At 52.0% G+C, this 18,395-nt stretch overlaps 2 protein-coding genes across 3 annotated transcripts in view; one reads left to right on the top strand and one right to left on the bottom strand.

Moving 5' to 3' along the window:
- DELE1 (DAP3 binding cell death enhancer 1) overlaps positions 1-9,780 on the top strand; it is a 22,571-nt gene extending 12,791 nt beyond the window's left edge. The window contains exons 10-12 of one of the 2 annotated variants that reach the window (XM_042789937.1): positions 3,244-3,400; positions 3,631-3,895; positions 7,550-9,780. In XM_042789937.1, the coding sequence (XP_042645871.1) occupies positions 3,244-3,400; positions 3,631-3,887 (414 nt within the window). In that variant the 3' untranslated portion in view covers positions 3,888-3,895; positions 7,550-9,780. Of the gene's footprint in view, positions 1-3,243; positions 3,401-3,630; positions 3,896-7,301 lie in introns of both variants that reach the window. The other variant, XM_032995523.2, reaches the window with a different exon arrangement.
- On the bottom strand, positions 6,841-18,395 carry PCDH12 (protocadherin 12). Its single transcript, XM_042789936.1, is given in 7 exon segments — positions 6,841-7,678; positions 12,238-12,289; positions 12,291-12,390; positions 13,623-13,717; positions 14,219-14,518; positions 14,520-15,368; positions 15,370-18,395. Coding segments are annotated over 7 exon segments (3,531 nt in total). The 5' UTR covers positions 17,140-18,395; the 3' UTR covers positions 6,841-7,313.

Below are 18,395 nucleotides of genomic sequence, written 5' to 3'. Positions count from 1 at the left end.
TGGGTTGGAGTAATTCTTACAGCACCAGTGCTTATATTCATCTAGCATAATTTTAGTTTTCCCATTATGGAGCATCCACACGCTCTTCAGTCAAACTCTTTCACTACTGTATCATTTTGAGAACACTGTTGTGTCTGCCTTGAATCTGTTCTTCAAAATTGGCCCATTATTTCTTGACTTCTATAGAGAGGATGAAAAGACTGTTTCTTTGCCGGGACCTTCAACATACTTCAATATTTGAATGCCCATTCAGCCTTCCCCCATTGTTTGAGTTTATTCTCACACGTCATGTTGTTTAGATCCCCAACAATTTTCTTGCTCACTGTTGAACTTTCTCCAAGTGACCCAGACTTACATTTTTTTGGAAGGGCAGTGCCACAATCTCAGCATAGTGCTGCTCCTGAACCTTTCCAGCATTTAGAGTAGTGGAAGTATGACATCCCATGTCTTGCAGCCAGGTTTCTGCATCCCGCAGTTCTGTTTCTTTACAGCACTGTGACATTGTTCACTCATTTCAGCTTGCATTGCATTGTAATAGCTAGTTTTTTCTGAAGAACTTGTTCATTTTAACTTCAGTTCCAACAGCTTTTGTGTAATGGAAAATAATGAATAGCTATTCCCTCTTCTTCTGGCTAAGACTTCTGATTCTGCTGCCCTTTAGTATGTCCTCTCTGAGTCATTTCTTTTGGAGGCTGCAGAGTGCTAGTTTAGTTTGTCTCTCCATGTAGTTAAGCTGTTCCATTTTGCTTGTCAGTCTTCTATTTTTCTAATTCTCCTTTGACCATTTTAAGATGCTTAGACTAAAACTGGACTCAAAATGGAGGCATGCCAGAGATCTGACATAATGAGATCCTCTGCTTTGTTCTGTATTTCCTTCCAATAATTCCTAATATTGTTTGCCCTTTTGCCTGCCACTGAGCAGTGACTTGATGGTTTCAGAGAGCTATCACAGTGACTCACAGATTTCTTCCACTAAGCACTAATTTGCATTTGTCAACACCGAGTTTCCTCTGTGTTTGTGTTGCCCACTCCTAGTCCTGAAAGATCTTCTCTAAGTCATTCTTGACAGTAAATTTGATCACTCTGAATGACACTACATCACTTACAAACCTAGCCACTTCGGTTTTCACCCACTTTTAAGAATCTACTGTCAGATCACTGGTGAGACTAGACCTGACTAGCCCCAGCAGCTCAGACATCATGTTCATGATGGCTGACACAATATTTCATTCCAAATCTGCTAAAGATCTCTTGTAAGTTGTATCAGTGACTCCTTTCTTCCAGCCTCATGTCAGATGCATATGCTGCACAATATATCAATGAATTATCTCATTAAATAGATGATTGTCATTTATTGAATGCCTAGTAAGCCCTTAACAACAGAAAATCTAGCAGGTAACTGCAGGTCCCAGGGTACCCTCCAGTGTTTTGCATGTTTTGGTCATAGCCATGGCAGTTCTCAGAACCCAGTTATCTTTGCCCATCTCTGCTTCCCAATGGATGGATGTACCACAGCCTCATCTTTGACAGGCTTGCGTGTAGGCTCCCTGGGGTGTAACCCCACAACTTCTAGTGGGAGAAGGGCTCCATGAGTATGTTCCTTTCCTATTACCCTGAAGTATGAATTTATCTTTAGTTGGTTAAAAGAATACTGGGTATGGGTGAAGCAAGGACGGCACCATTTAGCTACAACTCCAGAAAAGGGAAAACAGGCACAAAAAGTCATGGGTTCAGTGTTTCTCTCTCAGGTTGTTGCTCTATGCTAGAGCTGAGGAGGGAACTCTGGCAAGTGTTCTTCCAAATACAACGATGCTTCAGAGAACTGTTTTACTTTGATTACCACTTTTTATCCTCCCTTAATTTATGCATGCAACCATAGAATATAAAAACCATATTAAAGAGTGTTGCTGGAGAACTGAGTCCGACCTTCAGATTTCAAAGTATATCACAGTCACTTATGCCATGCTAATTTGGGGATCTCTTCCCTTTGTGGTCTTGTCTTTGAGGTGTTCATCATGTAAGAGACGGCTAGTGGAATACTTCATACTTATTTAACCCTGTCTCTTGTCACATCTGAAGTGCCAATCCTTCAACATGTTTATCTCATCTCTGAAGAAGTTTATTGCTGTCATACACTAAGGCTTGCAACATTTTGCAAAGCACCCACTCATTAAGTTCTTTGCTTTCCTCTACCAGCTACATCCCAGGCAGCAACACTTGCAATATGTTCTTTTCTCATGGCTTTATTAAAACTTGCTACTTACTTCCTTTTTTACTTTTTTTTTTTCTTTACTGTTTTTGCAAAGCCTTGTTTAAATCATGTTTCTGGCAGTCATACCCTTCAAGTTATGTTACTGGCTCTTTTGCTGGAAAAGGTCTGTGTGACCACTAGCCCACGTGGTCCTTTCAATGTCTTCAGGACTGTCATCTTGCTTTCTTGCTATCTGTGAGACCTTTTGCCTCCTGCTGGATCTCAAAGATGAAGTGCACGGTGGACATGTAAACATATCACAAGTTTGGATTTGGCTTCACTGACCCATCTGCAGTGACATCCTCTACTTTCTAGTTCGTTCTCGGCAGTTACATACATGAGTAGTTTAGGTGCTTTTCCTCTAGCACTTATTTGCTTGACTTCATTTATGCTGCTTGAGATTTCTTCTGGAGTATAATTAGGTGGGGCTGAGCAAGATAGTGGTGCACTGTTGTTTTGAAGGCCTGATGCTGCCATCAGGAATCTTCCAACCCTTGGCGGCAAGTACCTCGGTGGCATTTGTTATGTTTTTACAAGACATCTGCGTGAACTGTAGTAGGGCAGTCCGCAGGGTGTGCTCAGAGTTTGGGTGTGATCAGGATGTGGGTGCAGTCAAGGCTGCCCAAGGCCTCTTAGCTCTGACCCCTAAGACAATCGGGATGCTCTCTGGACACAGCAGTTCCTTTGTTCCTGTGACGCAGACCTGGATGTTGAAGGGAAATCAGTGAATTTAATTGGAAAGGGATACGAAGGAGCAGAGTCGGAGATAGCTGGTAAGAAATTCTGTTTCACTATGTGCTCAGAGAATGGACTAAATTACTGAAGATGTGGTCTGAGGAACCAGAGAGAGAGGAGTAAACTTTAAAGGAGGTGACCAAAGATACAGCAGTAAACTTTAAAGGTGGTGTTAAAGACTGTCTGTTCTCCTTTCGTGTGTTGTCGTCACTTCTCCATCGTGTGGGGCTCATTGCAGTGCTTTCTCCTGTGGCTAGGATGCCCAAAGCAGGTATCACGTGGGCGTTTGCTATGAGAAGGGCCTTGGAGTGCAGCAGAACGTGGCAGAAGCGATGAGACACTACCAACAGTCAGCTGCTGCAGGGAACAGGAACGCTCGGGAGAGGCTGCGAGTGTTAGAAGAGGCGGTGGAAGGTACCACGGGCCAGCGGGAGAAGAGGGTGTGTGGGAATGCGTGACCCCGTAAAAAGCAGGGCTCATATTGCCAGCAAAAAGGTAGCACAGGGCTGTGGCAAGAAGTACTTTTCACTGAAGAGAGCACTTTTCTTTTTCAGTCCTTTCCACTTCTTACCAGCTATTCCCAGTGAAGATGCCATTCCTATAGTATGATGCATCATTAATATCTTGTTTTAATGTACTTTCAGATGTGCGAACGAAGCATCCATTCCCTTCTGGAATAAGAACCTCTTCCTCTAGCCCCTGTTTCTGGGCTATTGAGCGTGTGCCTGCAGACCTCCACGCCACCCAACCAAGACCATCAGCCCTCACCCTGCCCCACTCTTGGAGCACAGACGGGCTCCACATGACAATGCTCAGCAGTGCAGGATGGAGCCGTGCCCTCAGAAACAGGGCGACGCCACTGGAACTGCAGTGCTTGGAGCCCCACCACTGCTGTTATTAGAGCTGTTGGTAAGTGAAACAAGCAGGCAGAAGGGAAGGCAGCCCTTCTTAGCCTGTGAAGCTGGAAGCAGGCTAGCAGTGAGTGGGAAGAGAAAGCTTTCTGTTCGTGGAACAGGAGCCATTTTTAAATACCAGGGTTTTGAGAATAAACTTTGTGATATCTCCTGTGCCACCATGTTGTCTGGCCCTCTGCTTTCCAATACAAGGACCTTTCTTATGCTCCTACATTTCTGTATAGAGCTATGTATAGATTTCCACCATGCCACAGTGATATGATTTGAGGCTATAACTCCAGTAGCTCTGCATGCCTTGCACATGGTCCCCCAGTGAGTTTTACGAGCCACCATATGGTGACAATAGCCAACTCCTGTGATGGGCCTGGCCTGCACTCCGAGGCGCTTTGATCTCACTTCCAGGCTAGCCGTTCCCGCAGTGGTTCTGCTACCAGCACAGTCTGGGCTTGTCTTTACATTGCCGTTGCGGCAGTTTAATCCCCTTTCAAACCTGTGCAAGCAGGAGAGTGAATTCTGATTATTAGGATACAGGTGTTTGTGGGATATGGCTTGTGGATCCACCTGAGCTGGTGAAAGTGTAACCTCTGTCCTCAGCCGTCTTGCACCGTTGTCAGTGTCCTTCGGTCCCCAGTTATTACTCCTTCAGCTCTGGCAGTGAGCTGCTCCCATGGGTACACCCCTCTGAGTCACAATGAGCAAGGTTTGCTTCAAAATTGATGTTGTACATGTTTGCTAAGCACGCCAGCTCATTTTCAGTGAAGTGTCTAAGGGGTGCTCCCAGCGGGCAGTAACCGCTGTCAGGCAGGCAGCAGTAAGCAGCTGGTATGATAATTTCTTCCACTTGGGCAGCTGAATCCGGAAAAAGACATTTGTCCACACCAGTTTAAACTGGTTCAAGGGCATCTGTGCAAACTGTCCAGCTTCCTGTAGCCACGGGGCTCTGGTGCTTTGTGTAGATCAGGCTCTGAAAAACAAAGGCAATGGCCCCATCCTGAACTTGCTGTGGTCCTCATTCAGCAAGGGAGGGGCACAGCCAGAGCGCAACACATCTGATTGTTCTTCTAGACTGGTCTCTCTTTCTGCTCAGACCAAACTTTCTTAGACCGTTTCCTTTATCAAGCAGGATACAATTAGCAGGAAATTCCTCGGGTGGATTTCCTATTCTGTGATAATCCACAGCATGCTTACGCATTGGTCAGGACAGGACAGGGGTAAGGCTTGGCGGGGGGTTGAAAGCAGTTTGCAGGATCAGGAAATTGAACCAAGAGAGAGGAATTTGTCTCCTTTTTAATCTGCTTATTGTATTCATGTATTCTTTTGTAAAGATTGTCCTTTGACAGGCACATCAAAGTAACTTTGCAGAGGAACATGTGAGGTTATGCTGTGTGTTTGTCCTCTGTGTGTGTTCCCAAGATGCAGAGGAATCCCGTAGGCCTGCATCTCCTCACACTCACAGATATGCCTCCCTCGAGGTTCGCACAGCTGCATCTCAGTTAGAATTTGGCTCACTGTCATTGTTTTGGTGCAAGAGCCTGTTTTGTTTGTGAAACAAAACAGCAAGATATTTCTGTTAGCAGTGCGGCAGTATAAGCAGACTGGGGCCAACCCATCAGTCTAGTTCACTGCCAGGGATGGGGACATCTGTAAAGCACTTTGGAGACTCCAAATACAGCATTGGATATTTTGGATATTAAAGAGTCTACCTGGGGAAGTCTTACTCTGTTGCTTTTGTCATTTGGTCCTGAGAGCGATAGATAGCTTTCTCATTTACTCCAAGTTATCTGTATGATTGTCTGCTGCTGTGGCTTGTGTGTGTACACACCAAAAGCAGGGCACTGTCACCTCTAGGTGGGTGGGAAAGGAAGATGGGTTGGACACTTGAGATGCTCCAGGATCGTGTCTGCTGGGTCATGCTGCCTGCTTCTTTTTCAACATGGCAGTAAAATGAAAGCCAAAAAAGACACCTGAGGTGACAGCCCCGCCATAAGTAAGTTAGCTTTGGGGAAACCTATGTTGTGAACTGTGGTATCTGTGGAGAAGTCGGTGCAATATTTTTAATGTAAAGATGGTGAAGGAAAGCAAGCGCTGCTGGCCCTGCACTGTGACAGAGGGGAGGCTGGCAGTCCCTCCTCAGCCTCCCTTTTGTAGTCACTCCGCCAGCGCAGACGTTGTGCAGTGCTAGCAGCAGAGGTGATGGCTTACCCTCATAGCTTGACTCTCCTCCCACCTATACAGCCGCGTTGCCAGCGTGCCCCACATTTGTCCTGGTGGTTTGTATCATAAGGCACGTAATCATGGAAGGCACAAAGGATGGTACTAAGAAATCCTGTGCGTGCGTGATCCAGAAGCACTTACCTGCCATCCGTGCACTGCTGTGTGAGCCTACAGATGCACTCCAGATGCTAATGCCACCGTTGTCTTTCCATTCTCTGTGAGTGCAAATCCCTGCGGTTAACACCACCTGTGTGCCTCTTCCTTTGTTACTAATATCTGCATCTGAGTTTTCCTACACATGCTATTATCCTAAAACTGTCTTATAGCTCACATACGTATAGATCAAAGTGAAAACCCGTAATACGGTTGAAGCTTGTGACTGAATATTTCAAAACAGTGTTTTCACGCTTCCCTTTTCCCAGGTTACCTTTGGCAGACTCCAGCCATCTGTTGTCTGCTTCTGGGCAAGGAGTATGCTCCAAAATGCAGTGGCCTCAAAAGAGAGCATGGAGAAAGAAATCGTGGGCACCTAGTGCAGCCATAGGAGAGATGTCAGTGCTGATTTTGGGGCGTTTCACAAAATGCCAAGTTCCAAGTGGTAGAACCATGAAAGCTGAAAGGATCAGTGGGAGACATCAGGCAGATCTCCCCTTTCTGAGTTGCCATTTCAGGCTTTCTGCAGATATATAATTATGTCAGCTATACTGCACCTTGGTCCAGAGATAGTAGTGTTAGAAAAAAACAGTTTTATTTAAATAAGAACTGAAATCCTGGAGCCCAACTCTGCAGCATGTTGCAAAGTCCATGACTGCAATATTTTATCATCTATGGTGCACAGTCTGTGATCACGTGGATGTAGCTGACTGTGGTGTGCTTGTGGTTAATCTAACACCCCCCCTGCCCCAAATCGGCCTGCCCAGGGAGGAAAGGGCCCTCCAGCTGTGGTGTGACTGTGGTGTGATGGTGAGGTGAAAGATGAGGGTGGAAGAGGAGGGAAGCCAGTAAGGCAAGAACAGGGCAGGTAGAAGGGAACTAAACAAAGGGAAATTTGATGGGGTGAGGCAAAGGAAGAAATGTGCGTGTTGTGATCAGTCTGGAGCTGGATGATACAATGACCCTGTTAAAGCACATGTGTGCACCCCAAATGCAGCAAGAAGCTCTGTCTGACTCTTGTCTCCTTATCACAGCCGCCGAGCTGCCTACAGAACAGGAGCACTGTCTTCCAGTCCAAGACTCTTCCCACGTGCTGACAGCTGCCGCAGAAGCCCCGAGCCTGTTTCATTGTGAGCTTGAACCTTCTGGGACAAAATCATTTCAAAGAGGGTGCTCATTTCTGAAAGGAAAGTGCTGGCCAGTCTTGTCCCCGTGGCATTCGAGTCAGCCCCAGCACCTTTGCCGAAGGTCTCAAAGGTCCTTGGTTTCTCCTGCTTTGCAGCTTCCTCATCCTGAGGTGAATGCAGAGAGTCGGGGGAGAAGACGTTGTCCTTGTAACTACTGGTGAGGGGCAAGGAGAGCCGAGCCACCCATGCTGGGTCAGCAGCCGTCAGCCTCTTGAGGGCCAGCTCTGGAGGGAATGAAAACAAGAACTGGTGGTAAGACATGGAGTAGAGGCGACCACAGGAGAGAAGGGAGAGGGAAGAAATAAAAAATATTGTAAAATGAGACTTCCTGAAGTCAGCTGCGAGAGGACTGATTGTAAACAGGTCTAGAGATACGCTACCAGCAGCATCATTCAAACCAGCAACTTAAAAAAAAAAAAAAAACAAACAAAACAAACCCAAACTAGAACTGGTTTAAAACTGCTGGGGTTTTTCATTTGATTTTTGTTGTTTTGGTTTTTGTTTTTTTTTTTTTTACTGTAATAACCATTAGGTTCACTTTGCTTTCTAATTTGTTGCAGCCTCAAGTGATACTTCACTAAATTGTTAGCAGAGCTAGAGAAAGTAAGGGTTTAGGCCTGGCTAAAGGGGAGATGACATTGGAAAGCTTTCAAGCAAGAAGTATCGGACAGAAAAAAGGTCACTAGTGGACTTCCCTTAAGAGTCACTCTACGGTGGGAATCTGCTGCTAAGCAGGCATATTGAGACTGAAAAGAAATGGGTTACTGTGAAAACAATAACAACAGAAGTAGAATTAAATTCTGGATTATAAAATGCACAGCTGGATGGTTGAAGACTAGTAACAAAAAATTGAGCTATAAAGTAATTGTTCATCAATTGGAAACAGATGAGAAACAGCGGGAGCCTGGTGTGGGTGTTGGCTGCAGGCTCGTTAGTGTACCAGTAATGTGATTCTGCCCCAAAATGAGCAAATGAAATCATACAATGTGCTGGTCAAGGTATTCCCTGTTGGCATGAAGACATAGCTGTGGTATTGTTACTAGGTCTGGCGAGACCTGATCAGGAGTGTTACATACAAATTGATTATCCATCCGTAGGAAAGAGGATCTGAAATGACAGAAGTGCAGAGAAAACAATTGAGATGAAAACAGGAGTGAGTCCAGGCTTACATGATGTGGAGGCTCCGAGAGGTAGGGGTTGCTTAGCCTAAGGAAACAAATGCTCACCAGGGACCTGATTGCAACCTGTCATTATTTTGATGAGATAAACACCGACAAAGGAAATCTTGGTGCTTAAAATAGTGTTGGCAAAAGAAGAAGTGATTATAACTGTCCATGAATAAACATACACTGGAAATTAAAGGAAGGACCCCATAGCAGGGTGAGCCTGGAATAGCTTCCTCATCAGACGACAGGAAAGGAAACAGGGGTTCTTGTTTTTTAAGGTAGAGCTTTGCAGTTGGTAAACAAGAGCCCGTGATGCTGGTGCACAGACGCTTCCAGCCCCGCACTGCTTCATTTCCAAAGCATAACTAAGAACCACGGGAAGGTTCGAAGCGACCGTCAAGTTTGTGAAACACTTTGAGTCAGAGAGCAGCAAAACAAATAACTGGTGTCTGGTAACAAAACACAGCGGTCCCAATCAGACGGCAAGAACTGGTGCCCTAATAATTTGGGGGCTGTGACTTCCAAAAGGACCTCTGAAAGGAGGGACCCCATTCTAATGCACTGATCGTGCTGCTTCCAGGAGATAATCAATACCCTGCCACAGCCTGGGACACGTGGTCTTCAGCCAGTGGCTAGTCAATCACTGAGACAAGTCTTCCTCAGACAACTAAGTAATTAGTCCCTTTTCTCTGAAAAATAACTCTGTCCTGGGGTGGGAGGGGGGTGAGTGCTGGGATTCACACCTAGTAAGGAGAGAAGGGCAGAGACATCACATTTTGTTTCAGCTGAAGCCCCAGAATTCTTTTTGCGTTGCTTAACTTTCAGGATTTCTTTCTGCAATCTCAGTATTTTCTTTCAGTCCGCGGTGACTGTTCCTTAAGAGACCTCCCAAGCATCCTGAAGTCCCATGGGTTTGCTCTAAAATATCCACAGTTCTCTCAGCAGTCTGCAAGAAGCCACTGCAGTCCCTGAATATTTTGACGCTTCAGCTCTGGAGCAGGGCACAACAGTAGTCCGCTTGCTGTGGGCTGATGGTCCTGTGACCATGAAACCTTGTAATTAGGGATGTCTAATTTGACCTGGTAACTCTTTACTGCCTTATTCGAATGGTGTTTCGGGAGCAGGGGTTGTTTTTATAATCAATAAAGTTGTATCTCTCATCTGCTGCCGCGAGCGCTCCGTTTCACTGGTGGGGGATAGGTGTTAATAGACGGTGCTGGGAGCTCAGCCCGGAGCTTGCTGCTCGCAGCATAAACAGCCAGGTAGCTGGCTGGGACAGATCACTCGCGTGGGTTCCCCCTGCTGCGAGTAGCACAAAGGCCAGGACAGCCTCAGCCAGCTGTTACGATACTCCTGAGCACGAGCATTGCTTGCTTCCTTCCTCCCTCTCTCAGGATGCAAGTCCACATCTCTGCGATTGGGAGGGGAGGAAGGAGGCCGGCGGTTCCGTTGTCTGCGCTCCGTTGCCTTTTTGGGAAGGTCTGGGCTCATGGCGAAGGTTGTTTTTCAGCACTGAGCCAGGGCAGCCTCTTGCCGTGGGCAGGAAGCCATGCTGGCTTAGCCTCGGCACGCGCCACTGGTGTCTACTGTGAAATTCCAGTCATTTGGCAAAAAAGGATTTTTTTTTTTTTTTTCTAGCAAAATCCAAGAAGCGTGGGAGATGACATTTCATGGCTATGCCTCACCATGGCACAGATTTTCTACCTGTCTGGGCAGGACTGGATCCAGAGAGATCTGCTAAGCAGGTCCACCAGTCCCTTTACTGGGGCCGGAGAGTCTCAGTGCACTCATGGGCTGGAGCTGGGCAGCCTCTTTGCTCCCCGCTGTTGGCTGCAGGACCTTCAAATCTGAGGAAGCTTGCAGCTCTCATTTCATTCAGCCTTTCCTTTGTTTGCTCCTTATTAGAATAAAAAGGCAGGAAGGCAAAGAGACAGAAGCAGCGTGCTTCTCCCTCTAAGCAAGAGCAGAGAAAATGCCCAACTCTGGAATTAAAATGACCACAGCAGAAAACCTCAATGAGTTCCTCTTGCTCTGGAGGAGCGCAGAGGCTCCACAATGAAATTTCTGCTACAGGACATGAGTCAGCTCAACTCTTTCAAATTGAAATGCCAGTAGAAGAGATTTTTAGAACAAATCAATAAAAGGAACATGCAGAAAATGTCAGACCCAGATGGTGTTCACCCTGGAGTGCTAGAGGAACTCAGATATGAAATTGCTTAGTTTATTAACTGCTGTTCGTTAACTACTGCTTCAAATGAATACGGTGTCAGAGGAGGGGAAGGTAGAAATTGTGACATGAGTTTTGAAGCGCATGAAGGTGAATCTAGAGCAGGCGGATTCATAGAAATCATTATATGCAAAACTCAGCAGGTAGCCGAGTACCTGCTATTTGGACAAGAACCGATGTGCCATTTGCAAGGCAGGGAATGGTGTTCTGCAAATTTGTTGGCATCTTTGGAAGAGGTGGATGAGGAGTCCTGGTTGACGGAGGACACCTGAGCTTGCAGGAGAGCACCAGCCAGGCTCCCAGGGGAACCTGAGCTGTCCTGGAATTAACAGCCAGGTTCTGTTAGGGACTAATATGTGTTAAAAGCTGGGAAGCGAGGGTAGGAATAATCTTCCCCACGAAGGAAGGTCATTAGTGGAGCCCCAAAGCATCCCTTCAACATGGTGATAAATGATGTGGAGAAGCGGATGGCATTGGTGTTGACTCCACTAAAACACCCAACGACATAAAAGCAGAGGGTTGTGGAAGGACCTAACAATACCGAGTGCCGTGAGCAAAACGTGGCTGATGGGTTTTCTGTGTCATCAACTGGCAGGATAATTGTCACGGGGAACAACCCATCCCGTGTTCATGACTGTCCCACCACACAGAGGTGGGATTTGGGAGTCGCCATGAACAGTTCAGTAACAGAGCTCAGCACGGAGCTTGGGCAGGACAGGGATGAAGAACGAACCAGAAGACCTCCTTATAGCACCAGTGTAGCTGTATCCTAAACACTGCACACAATTCTGGTCACCAGATCTCAATAAAGATGCACTGAAATTGGTATCAGGTTGGTCACAGGACATGGAGAGTGGACTAGTTCAGCCTGGGAGGAAACAGGAGCCTGATGGGGCTCAAAGGGTATTGAACATCTTGAGGAGCTTGACAGGGACAACTCTTGACCTTGCTCACTCCGCATGGACTAGGAGACCGTGGACCAAAGGGGCTCAGGTCAGCATGGGAAGCGGTTCACACGGTGCGTAGCTAAACCGGACTTCACCCCTCCGCGACAGAGGCCAACCGCGCAAATCGGCCAAACAGCAGCAGACAGGTCCACGGGAGGAAAAAATCTACCAAGGGCGATTAAACACACGAAAAAAAAAAAATCCAACGTGAAGCTCAGCAAGTCCCTTCGCTGTAAACTGCCTGGTAGCAAAAGCGTAGGATGGTCTGTGCGTGCTGTCCCAAGCACCTGCCACGGTCACCCTAGGAGGTGAGATGTCACCTGGCCTGCTGCAGGCCGCCCAGTTCTATCTTCAGAATGGGCTTAGTGTGTTATTTGAGGAGAACCTAACGCTGGAGCCCCCCACCAGCCCCGGGCATGCTCCCAGTAGCGAGGCCACCTCACCTGCCTGCGGCTCCAGGAGAGTTTCCAGCTCCTCTCCCACCAGCTGCTGCACCTGAGAGCTCAAACGCGCTCTCCGAGTCGCGGTCCTCCGCCTCGCTCTCGCCGTGCCCGCTGTCCTTCGTGCTCAGGCAGTCGGCATCCAGCCCCGCAGCCCTGCGAGGGGGCCAAGACGCTCAAGTCACGCTTCAACCCTCAACATGACCCTGCCTCGCCAGCTACTTTGAAGGTGGTTGTCTTTATATCCCATGAAACGACCCAGAGGAGGGGCGTGGGCGTCTTCTCAGTGCATCATCATTCACAGAACCGAATCATTTCAGTCCCCACCAGTTAATGAGTTTTGGGTTGTATTTTTTAAAAAAAAAAAAAAAAAACAAAAAAAAAAAAAAAACAAGCACCACACACATAAAGAAAAACACTGGGACCAGAAGTGCCATGGGCCTGAAAACTGGTTTTCCCAGGAAAACTGGGTGCTGGGCTACACATGGGGCAGCTCCACACCTCTTGCCCAGGAGGGTTTCTAGACTTCTGCAGGGAGATCCTGAGCAAACAGGGAGCTGCTGGATCTTCCCTGTGAATTCGGAGGAGCTGCCCAGCCCAGCCCTGCCCAGAGCAGCTCTCCCTCCCTTCTCCAGCCTCAGCAGATGGAACTGACGATGAGAAAGGTGGAGAAAGCTGTGTCTGCCCATGGCTGGGCCAGGGGGGCACATGGCGAGGCAGCGATGAAGCCCTGGTGTCCTCAGGAGCATTCACCCAGAGATGTCAGCAGCATAATTTAATGGGAATACCATGAAGTTTGGCTCTGGGATCGTCTTCAGCACACAGCTGGGATCTCAGTTCTTCCCATCCCGGCTAGCATCATCTCCCTCACCAGCCTCCTGGCCCAGGGGACAGATGTCCTGAACTCATGTTCAGGCAACAGCATCTCTAAGAAAGTACCCAGAGCCATGAGAAAACTCATCCTCATGCTGCTGCCTCCAAAGCTGGGTCCCTCTGCGCTCGTGAGTGCACCTCTCCATCGCACTTGAACACATCGGTGTTCCCCTAGCAAGGACAGGGCAGATGGTTTGTGGCCGTGGAGGAGCTCGGGTGAGCATGGAAGGAGGTGCCAAAGGTGCCCCAGGAAGGAGGCAAAGAGCCCTAAGGAAGCTGCTGGATACCCGCGGGGAGCCAGGAGCAGAGGAGCACAGCCATCATCCCCTGAAGGGAGGACCCACCTCCCCAACCTCGGGTCAGCAGAACTGGGGGTGAGGTTTTGCTTTGTGTGCCTGCTGCCCTGGTAGTCTCCTGCCCTTGGAGGCTCTCGGGGCTCGTGGGGCTGAAGCAGAGGCAGCAGAGACATGGGGGGACGGGGCGTGGGGAAGGGCAGGCCTGAGAGCCAGCCTTACCTGCTGCCGTTCTTGGCTGCGTACTTGTTTCCCCTGTGGTTTGTTCTGGGCTGGAACTGGCCCTGGTGCAGCAGGGAGAGCAGCTGGGAGATTTGCTGTAAGGCAGGAAAAGCCTGTTGAGCCCCCGGCGATCTCGCCACTCAAGCTGCTTCCTGCCAGGACGTCCCCTCTGAGCCCCCCCCCCCCACCCCCGGCCTTTTTATAGCGTTTCCTCCTCCCGCAGATGGTTCAGCATCCCCACGCCGGAGGAAAAACAAGGTGGCCCACCTGGCCCCAGTGCTTCCCCTGCACCAGCCCTGCCCGCCCGCTCCCTCCCGGGGTTCTCCCCGTGACAGTCGTCCTCCACCCCCGCTCCCCGGGGTGTCCTGGGTGGGGGGGGTGTTGGGGACACCCTGCGCGTGGCGGGGTGGCCGTTCACCCTGCGCCGCCCCAACTCCCGGGGCAGCTCTGCCCAAGGGCTGGGGGGAGACCAACCACACAGACCGTCAGGTTGCACGTTCCCACCACCCCAGGGTGTGAAAGACCTGGGCAAGGAAAGATTTGGGGTGCGGAAGGGGAGATGAACACCCCCCAGCTGCCCCACGCGTTGCTCCTACCTGCACGGGGGGTGACTCCATTGCGAACTCGCCGGTGGGGCTCTGCTCCGCCAGTGCCACCAGTGACAGCCGGACCAGGCTCCTGAGGATGTGCTGGTGGGGCTGGGGCTGCCCAGGTCCCCCAGCACCCACGGGCTGGTCGGGTGGCAGCGGGGACCCTCCCACGGGCCCCTGTGGTGGCTTCACCAAGCTCTTGCAATGCGGTGGCGCATCCGGAGGGCTCGCGACCTCCTTTGCAGAATTTTTTGGTCTGTGGGGCTGGCAGGGCCGGCGCTGCAGGACGGGCAGGTTGAAGGTGCCCCTGCTGCTCATCTGAGTCTTTTTGGGCCCTCTGATTTCTCAGGGTCCTGTAGAGAGTGGGGGTGAGGTGGAGGGGAGGCTGCGGGGATCCCCCCGGCGCGGGGGCAGCTGTGCCAGGCAGATCCTCCTGGCAGGGACTGGGGGGCTCAGCCTCCCGGGGCCGGCCCCGGAGCAGCGGGACGAGGTGGATATCCGTCTTCTGGATCTGCCTGTGAGGCTTCTTGAGCTGCTGCTGCCTGCGGGCATCCTCTGCCTCCCTGCAGTTGTAGGCCATGCCGTCCTTCTTCTCCTTCTTACGCAAAGACAGGGTTAAAGCCAAAAGGAGAAGGCACCCACCCAGGAGGGCGGCCAGGCAGATAACAGCCACCACAGAAGGGCTCAGCCACCCGGGATCGTGGGCTGAGATTTTGGAGAACGCCCCGTGATGCCGGAAAACTAAGCGGACCCGGGCCAGGGTGTGCAGGGGGATGTCCCCCCCGTCACTCACCCGGACCACCAGCTCCCGCTCGCTGCCAGCGAGGCTGCTGGCGTTGCTGGCGTTGAGGAAGACCTGCCCCAGGAGAGGGTCCAGGATGAAAAGCCCAGCATCATCCCCACCCACCAGATCGTACCGGAGGGCCCCGTTGATGCCAGAGTCCACGTCCCTGGCTGCGATGGTGAAGAGGAGGGAAGCGCCGGCACATGACAGGAGTGTTGCGTTGGCCACCGCTGCGACTCCTTGGGCGCTCCCGTTCCCGGGGGCCACCCAGAAGCACCCCGTGTCCGCACTGACCAGGATGGAGAGCGCGGCCGCGCCTCCCACCAGCACCGGCGCAGTGATGACGGGCGCGTTGTCGTTCCGGTCCAGCACAAGCCAGCCTGATGGAGACGTTGGACACCAGCTTGGGGTGACCACCGTCCTCTGCAGTCACCAGGAACTCCAGGCTCCTCACCTGCTCGTAATCGAAAGCTTGGAGGGCAAAAACATCCCCAGTCACAGGGTCGATTGAGACCAGACCTGAAGCGGACGAGTCCAGGATGCTGTAGGTGATTTTCCCGTTGAAACCCAGGTCAGGATCGGTGGCACGGACGGTGAGCAAGAAGGCAGGTGCTTCACTGTTCTCAGCAACGGCAACCTCGTAGGCGGCCTTCTCGAAGGAGGGGGCGTTGTCGTTGACGTCGCTGATGCAGATAGTGAGGTGCTTCAGCACGGCCAAGGAGAGGTCACCCTGGTCCCGCACCACCAGTGTCAGGTTGTACTCGGCACGCAGCTCCCTGTCCAGCGTGGCGTTGGTCATCAGCACGTAGCTGTGGCTGTTGGTCCTCTTCAACCTGAAGTGCTCGTACCCTTGACTGAGGGAGCAATGCACTTGCCCGTTGCTTCCCGAATCGGGGTCGCTGGCCGTCACCAGAGCCACGAAGCTGTCTTTGGGGAGGGCTTCGGAGAGCACGGGTGCCCGCGCGGCCCAGGTGACGTGGACGTCGGGAGCGTTGTCGTTGACGTCCAGGACTTTGACCAAGACCTTGCAGTGCGCTGGGATGGGGTTGGCCCCCAGGTCCCGGGCTTGCACGTCCAGCTCGTAGGCGTGGGTTTCCTCGTAGTCCAGAGGGTGCTTCAGGATGATGCTGCCTGTGCGGGCATCGATGCCGAAAGCGCTCAGCACCTCCGGGGGCGCGTGCTTGCTCAGGCTGTACTCGATCTCCCCGTTGGGGCCCTGGTCGGGGTCAGTGGCCGTGACCATCACAAGGAGGGTCCCGGGCAGAGCATCCTCCCGAACCTCTACCATCAAAGAGCTCTCCGCAAAGACGGGGCTGTTATCATTGGAGTCAAGGACGATGACTTTAATTAAAGCGGTACCTGATTTTGGTGGCTCCCCATGATCGGTGGCTGTCAGCACGAGGTCGAAGGAGGAGTGCAGCTCCCGGTCCACTTCTTTGACCACAACGAGCTCCGCATGCCTCGTCCCATCAGAGCTGGCGACGACCTCCAGAGCAAAGTGCTCGCTGGGGGAGAGGGCGTAGGAGCAGCGGGCGTTGGGGCCGGCGTCGGCATCCAGGGCTCGGTCCAGCGGGATCCGCGTCTGCAGGGATGCGCTCTCCGACATCTCCAGCTCCAGCTCGGGCGTGGGGAACCGCGGCGCGTTGTCGTTGATGTCCAGCACTTGAACCTCCACGTGAACCAGAGCCAGGTTTCGGGCAGCCAGCACATCAAACGAGACCCAGCAGGGATCAGTGTGCCGGCACAGCTGCTCCCTGTCCACCCGCCCGGCCGTGCTGAGCACCCCGTCCCCGTTCCCCACGTGCAGCAGGAACCTCCCGGGGGTCTCCATCAGCTGGAAGGCGTCCGCTGTTTCGCCGCTCTCGCCCCCCTCAAAGTGCTCGGCCAGCGTCCCTATCACCGTTCCCGGCGGCACTTCTTCGAACACCCTGTACTGCACTGTGAACGTGGCCACCTCCTGGGCATCGGCGGAGAGGAAGAGGTACCACCACAGGGCCGGGAGGTGGAGAGCGGAGCGGCTCAGCAGCAGCATGCTGTTGGCGAAGCCCACCGCCCCGCTGCCCCGGCACGCTGCCGCGGGCTTGCCCGCCCGCCGCCGCATACCCGCGGCACGGTCCTTACGGCGATCGCAAGCCCTCAGCATCCTCTCCCATCACCAAGTCCCGCAGGCGCCGGCCACCGGTTGGAAAGGAGGAGAAATGGCGAGCGAGTCCGGCTGTTGTCCCCCACCTCTCCATCACCGGGGGGACAGCCGGGAGAGCCAGCTGCTCCCCGGGCTGAAACGCTCAGCCTGGAGCGGAGGGGACGGCCACCGCTCCAGCCGGGGAGCGGCGTCCGGCCGGCCGGGCCGTGGACCAGCCGTGTTTCCTATGGAAACCCCACCTACAGGAAAAGGGAGGACCGGGCTGGTACAATGCCTGGGCGGGGTGGGGGCTCACGGAGCTGGGAGAGGGGTGTGGAAGTGCCCTCGGGTTCCAACCCACGGGGACCACCACCGCTGCCTGCTGTCACCTGCAAAAACACCTTTTACAGCAGGGACGATTCCTGCAGACGGTCCCTAACCCACCCACGAAAGCCTCGTGCGTGTGCTTCAGGAAGATGCCTGCAAGGACCAGCGACGATGGACTTCTGCTCTTGCACGAACCCAAAGGCTTGTTCGCCGTGCTGTTAGATTTCGGACTTACTTCGATTTATTTTCATTTGGTCTAAATCCAGAATGTCATCCCTGCTCCTTGCTCTGCCTTTTGCCGTCAGCTTTGAGGGCGACTGCGCCCACGTCACCTTTTCCAACACGTGGCTTTTGATTACGCCACCGCTTCGTTTTCATCAGGACACACCAAAACGAGCAAATGAGTCACTGGGAGAGCTGCCACGTCAAACACGGGCAGGTGGGCACAAGGGAAGAAAGGAGGCTCCAGCAGACGCGAGCTGTGTCCTGTCAGGCCTCTCCCTACCCCCTTACATCCGTCTGTCCTGGCCAGCTCCCCCCATCTTGGCACACTCTCCATCCTCAGCTTGGCTCGCCTTTGATTTCCCCAGCGTCACTCCTCACCCGGCACTGATTTTACACCCCCAAATCCCTTCTTTGCCTCATTTCAACACCTCACCCTCGAGCAGCCCACGCGAGGCCGCACAGCCCTACCGCCCGCTCCCCGGCCGGCCGCGCACGCGCGCGTGGGCAGCGCAGACTGAAGTTCTTTCATTTATTCCTCCTAAGCAGGCAGCGGGCTGCCCGCGGGGCCCAGTTACCCCAATCTAGGCTGTGCTTTGGCTCTCAGAGGTGACGGAAAGGCATTCAGGGCAGGGAAGGTTCCTGCAGAAGTTTCCCTGGCCGTTACGGAGCGCAGGGCATCCTCCGGGTGTGCTTTGGGTCCCACCGGCCACATCATCTCTGTCTTG

The sequence above is a fragment of the Tyto alba genome, unplaced genomic scaffold (genome assembly GCF_018691265.1).
Source record: "Tyto alba isolate M040663 unplaced genomic scaffold, T.alba_DEE_v4.0 Super-Scaffold_17, whole genome shotgun sequence".
Classification (NCBI taxonomy): Eukaryota; Metazoa; Chordata; class Aves; order Strigiformes; family Tytonidae; genus Tyto; species Tyto alba.
Note: the sequence above shows the minus strand (reverse complement) of the source record. Positions and strands in the feature narration are given on the sequence as shown.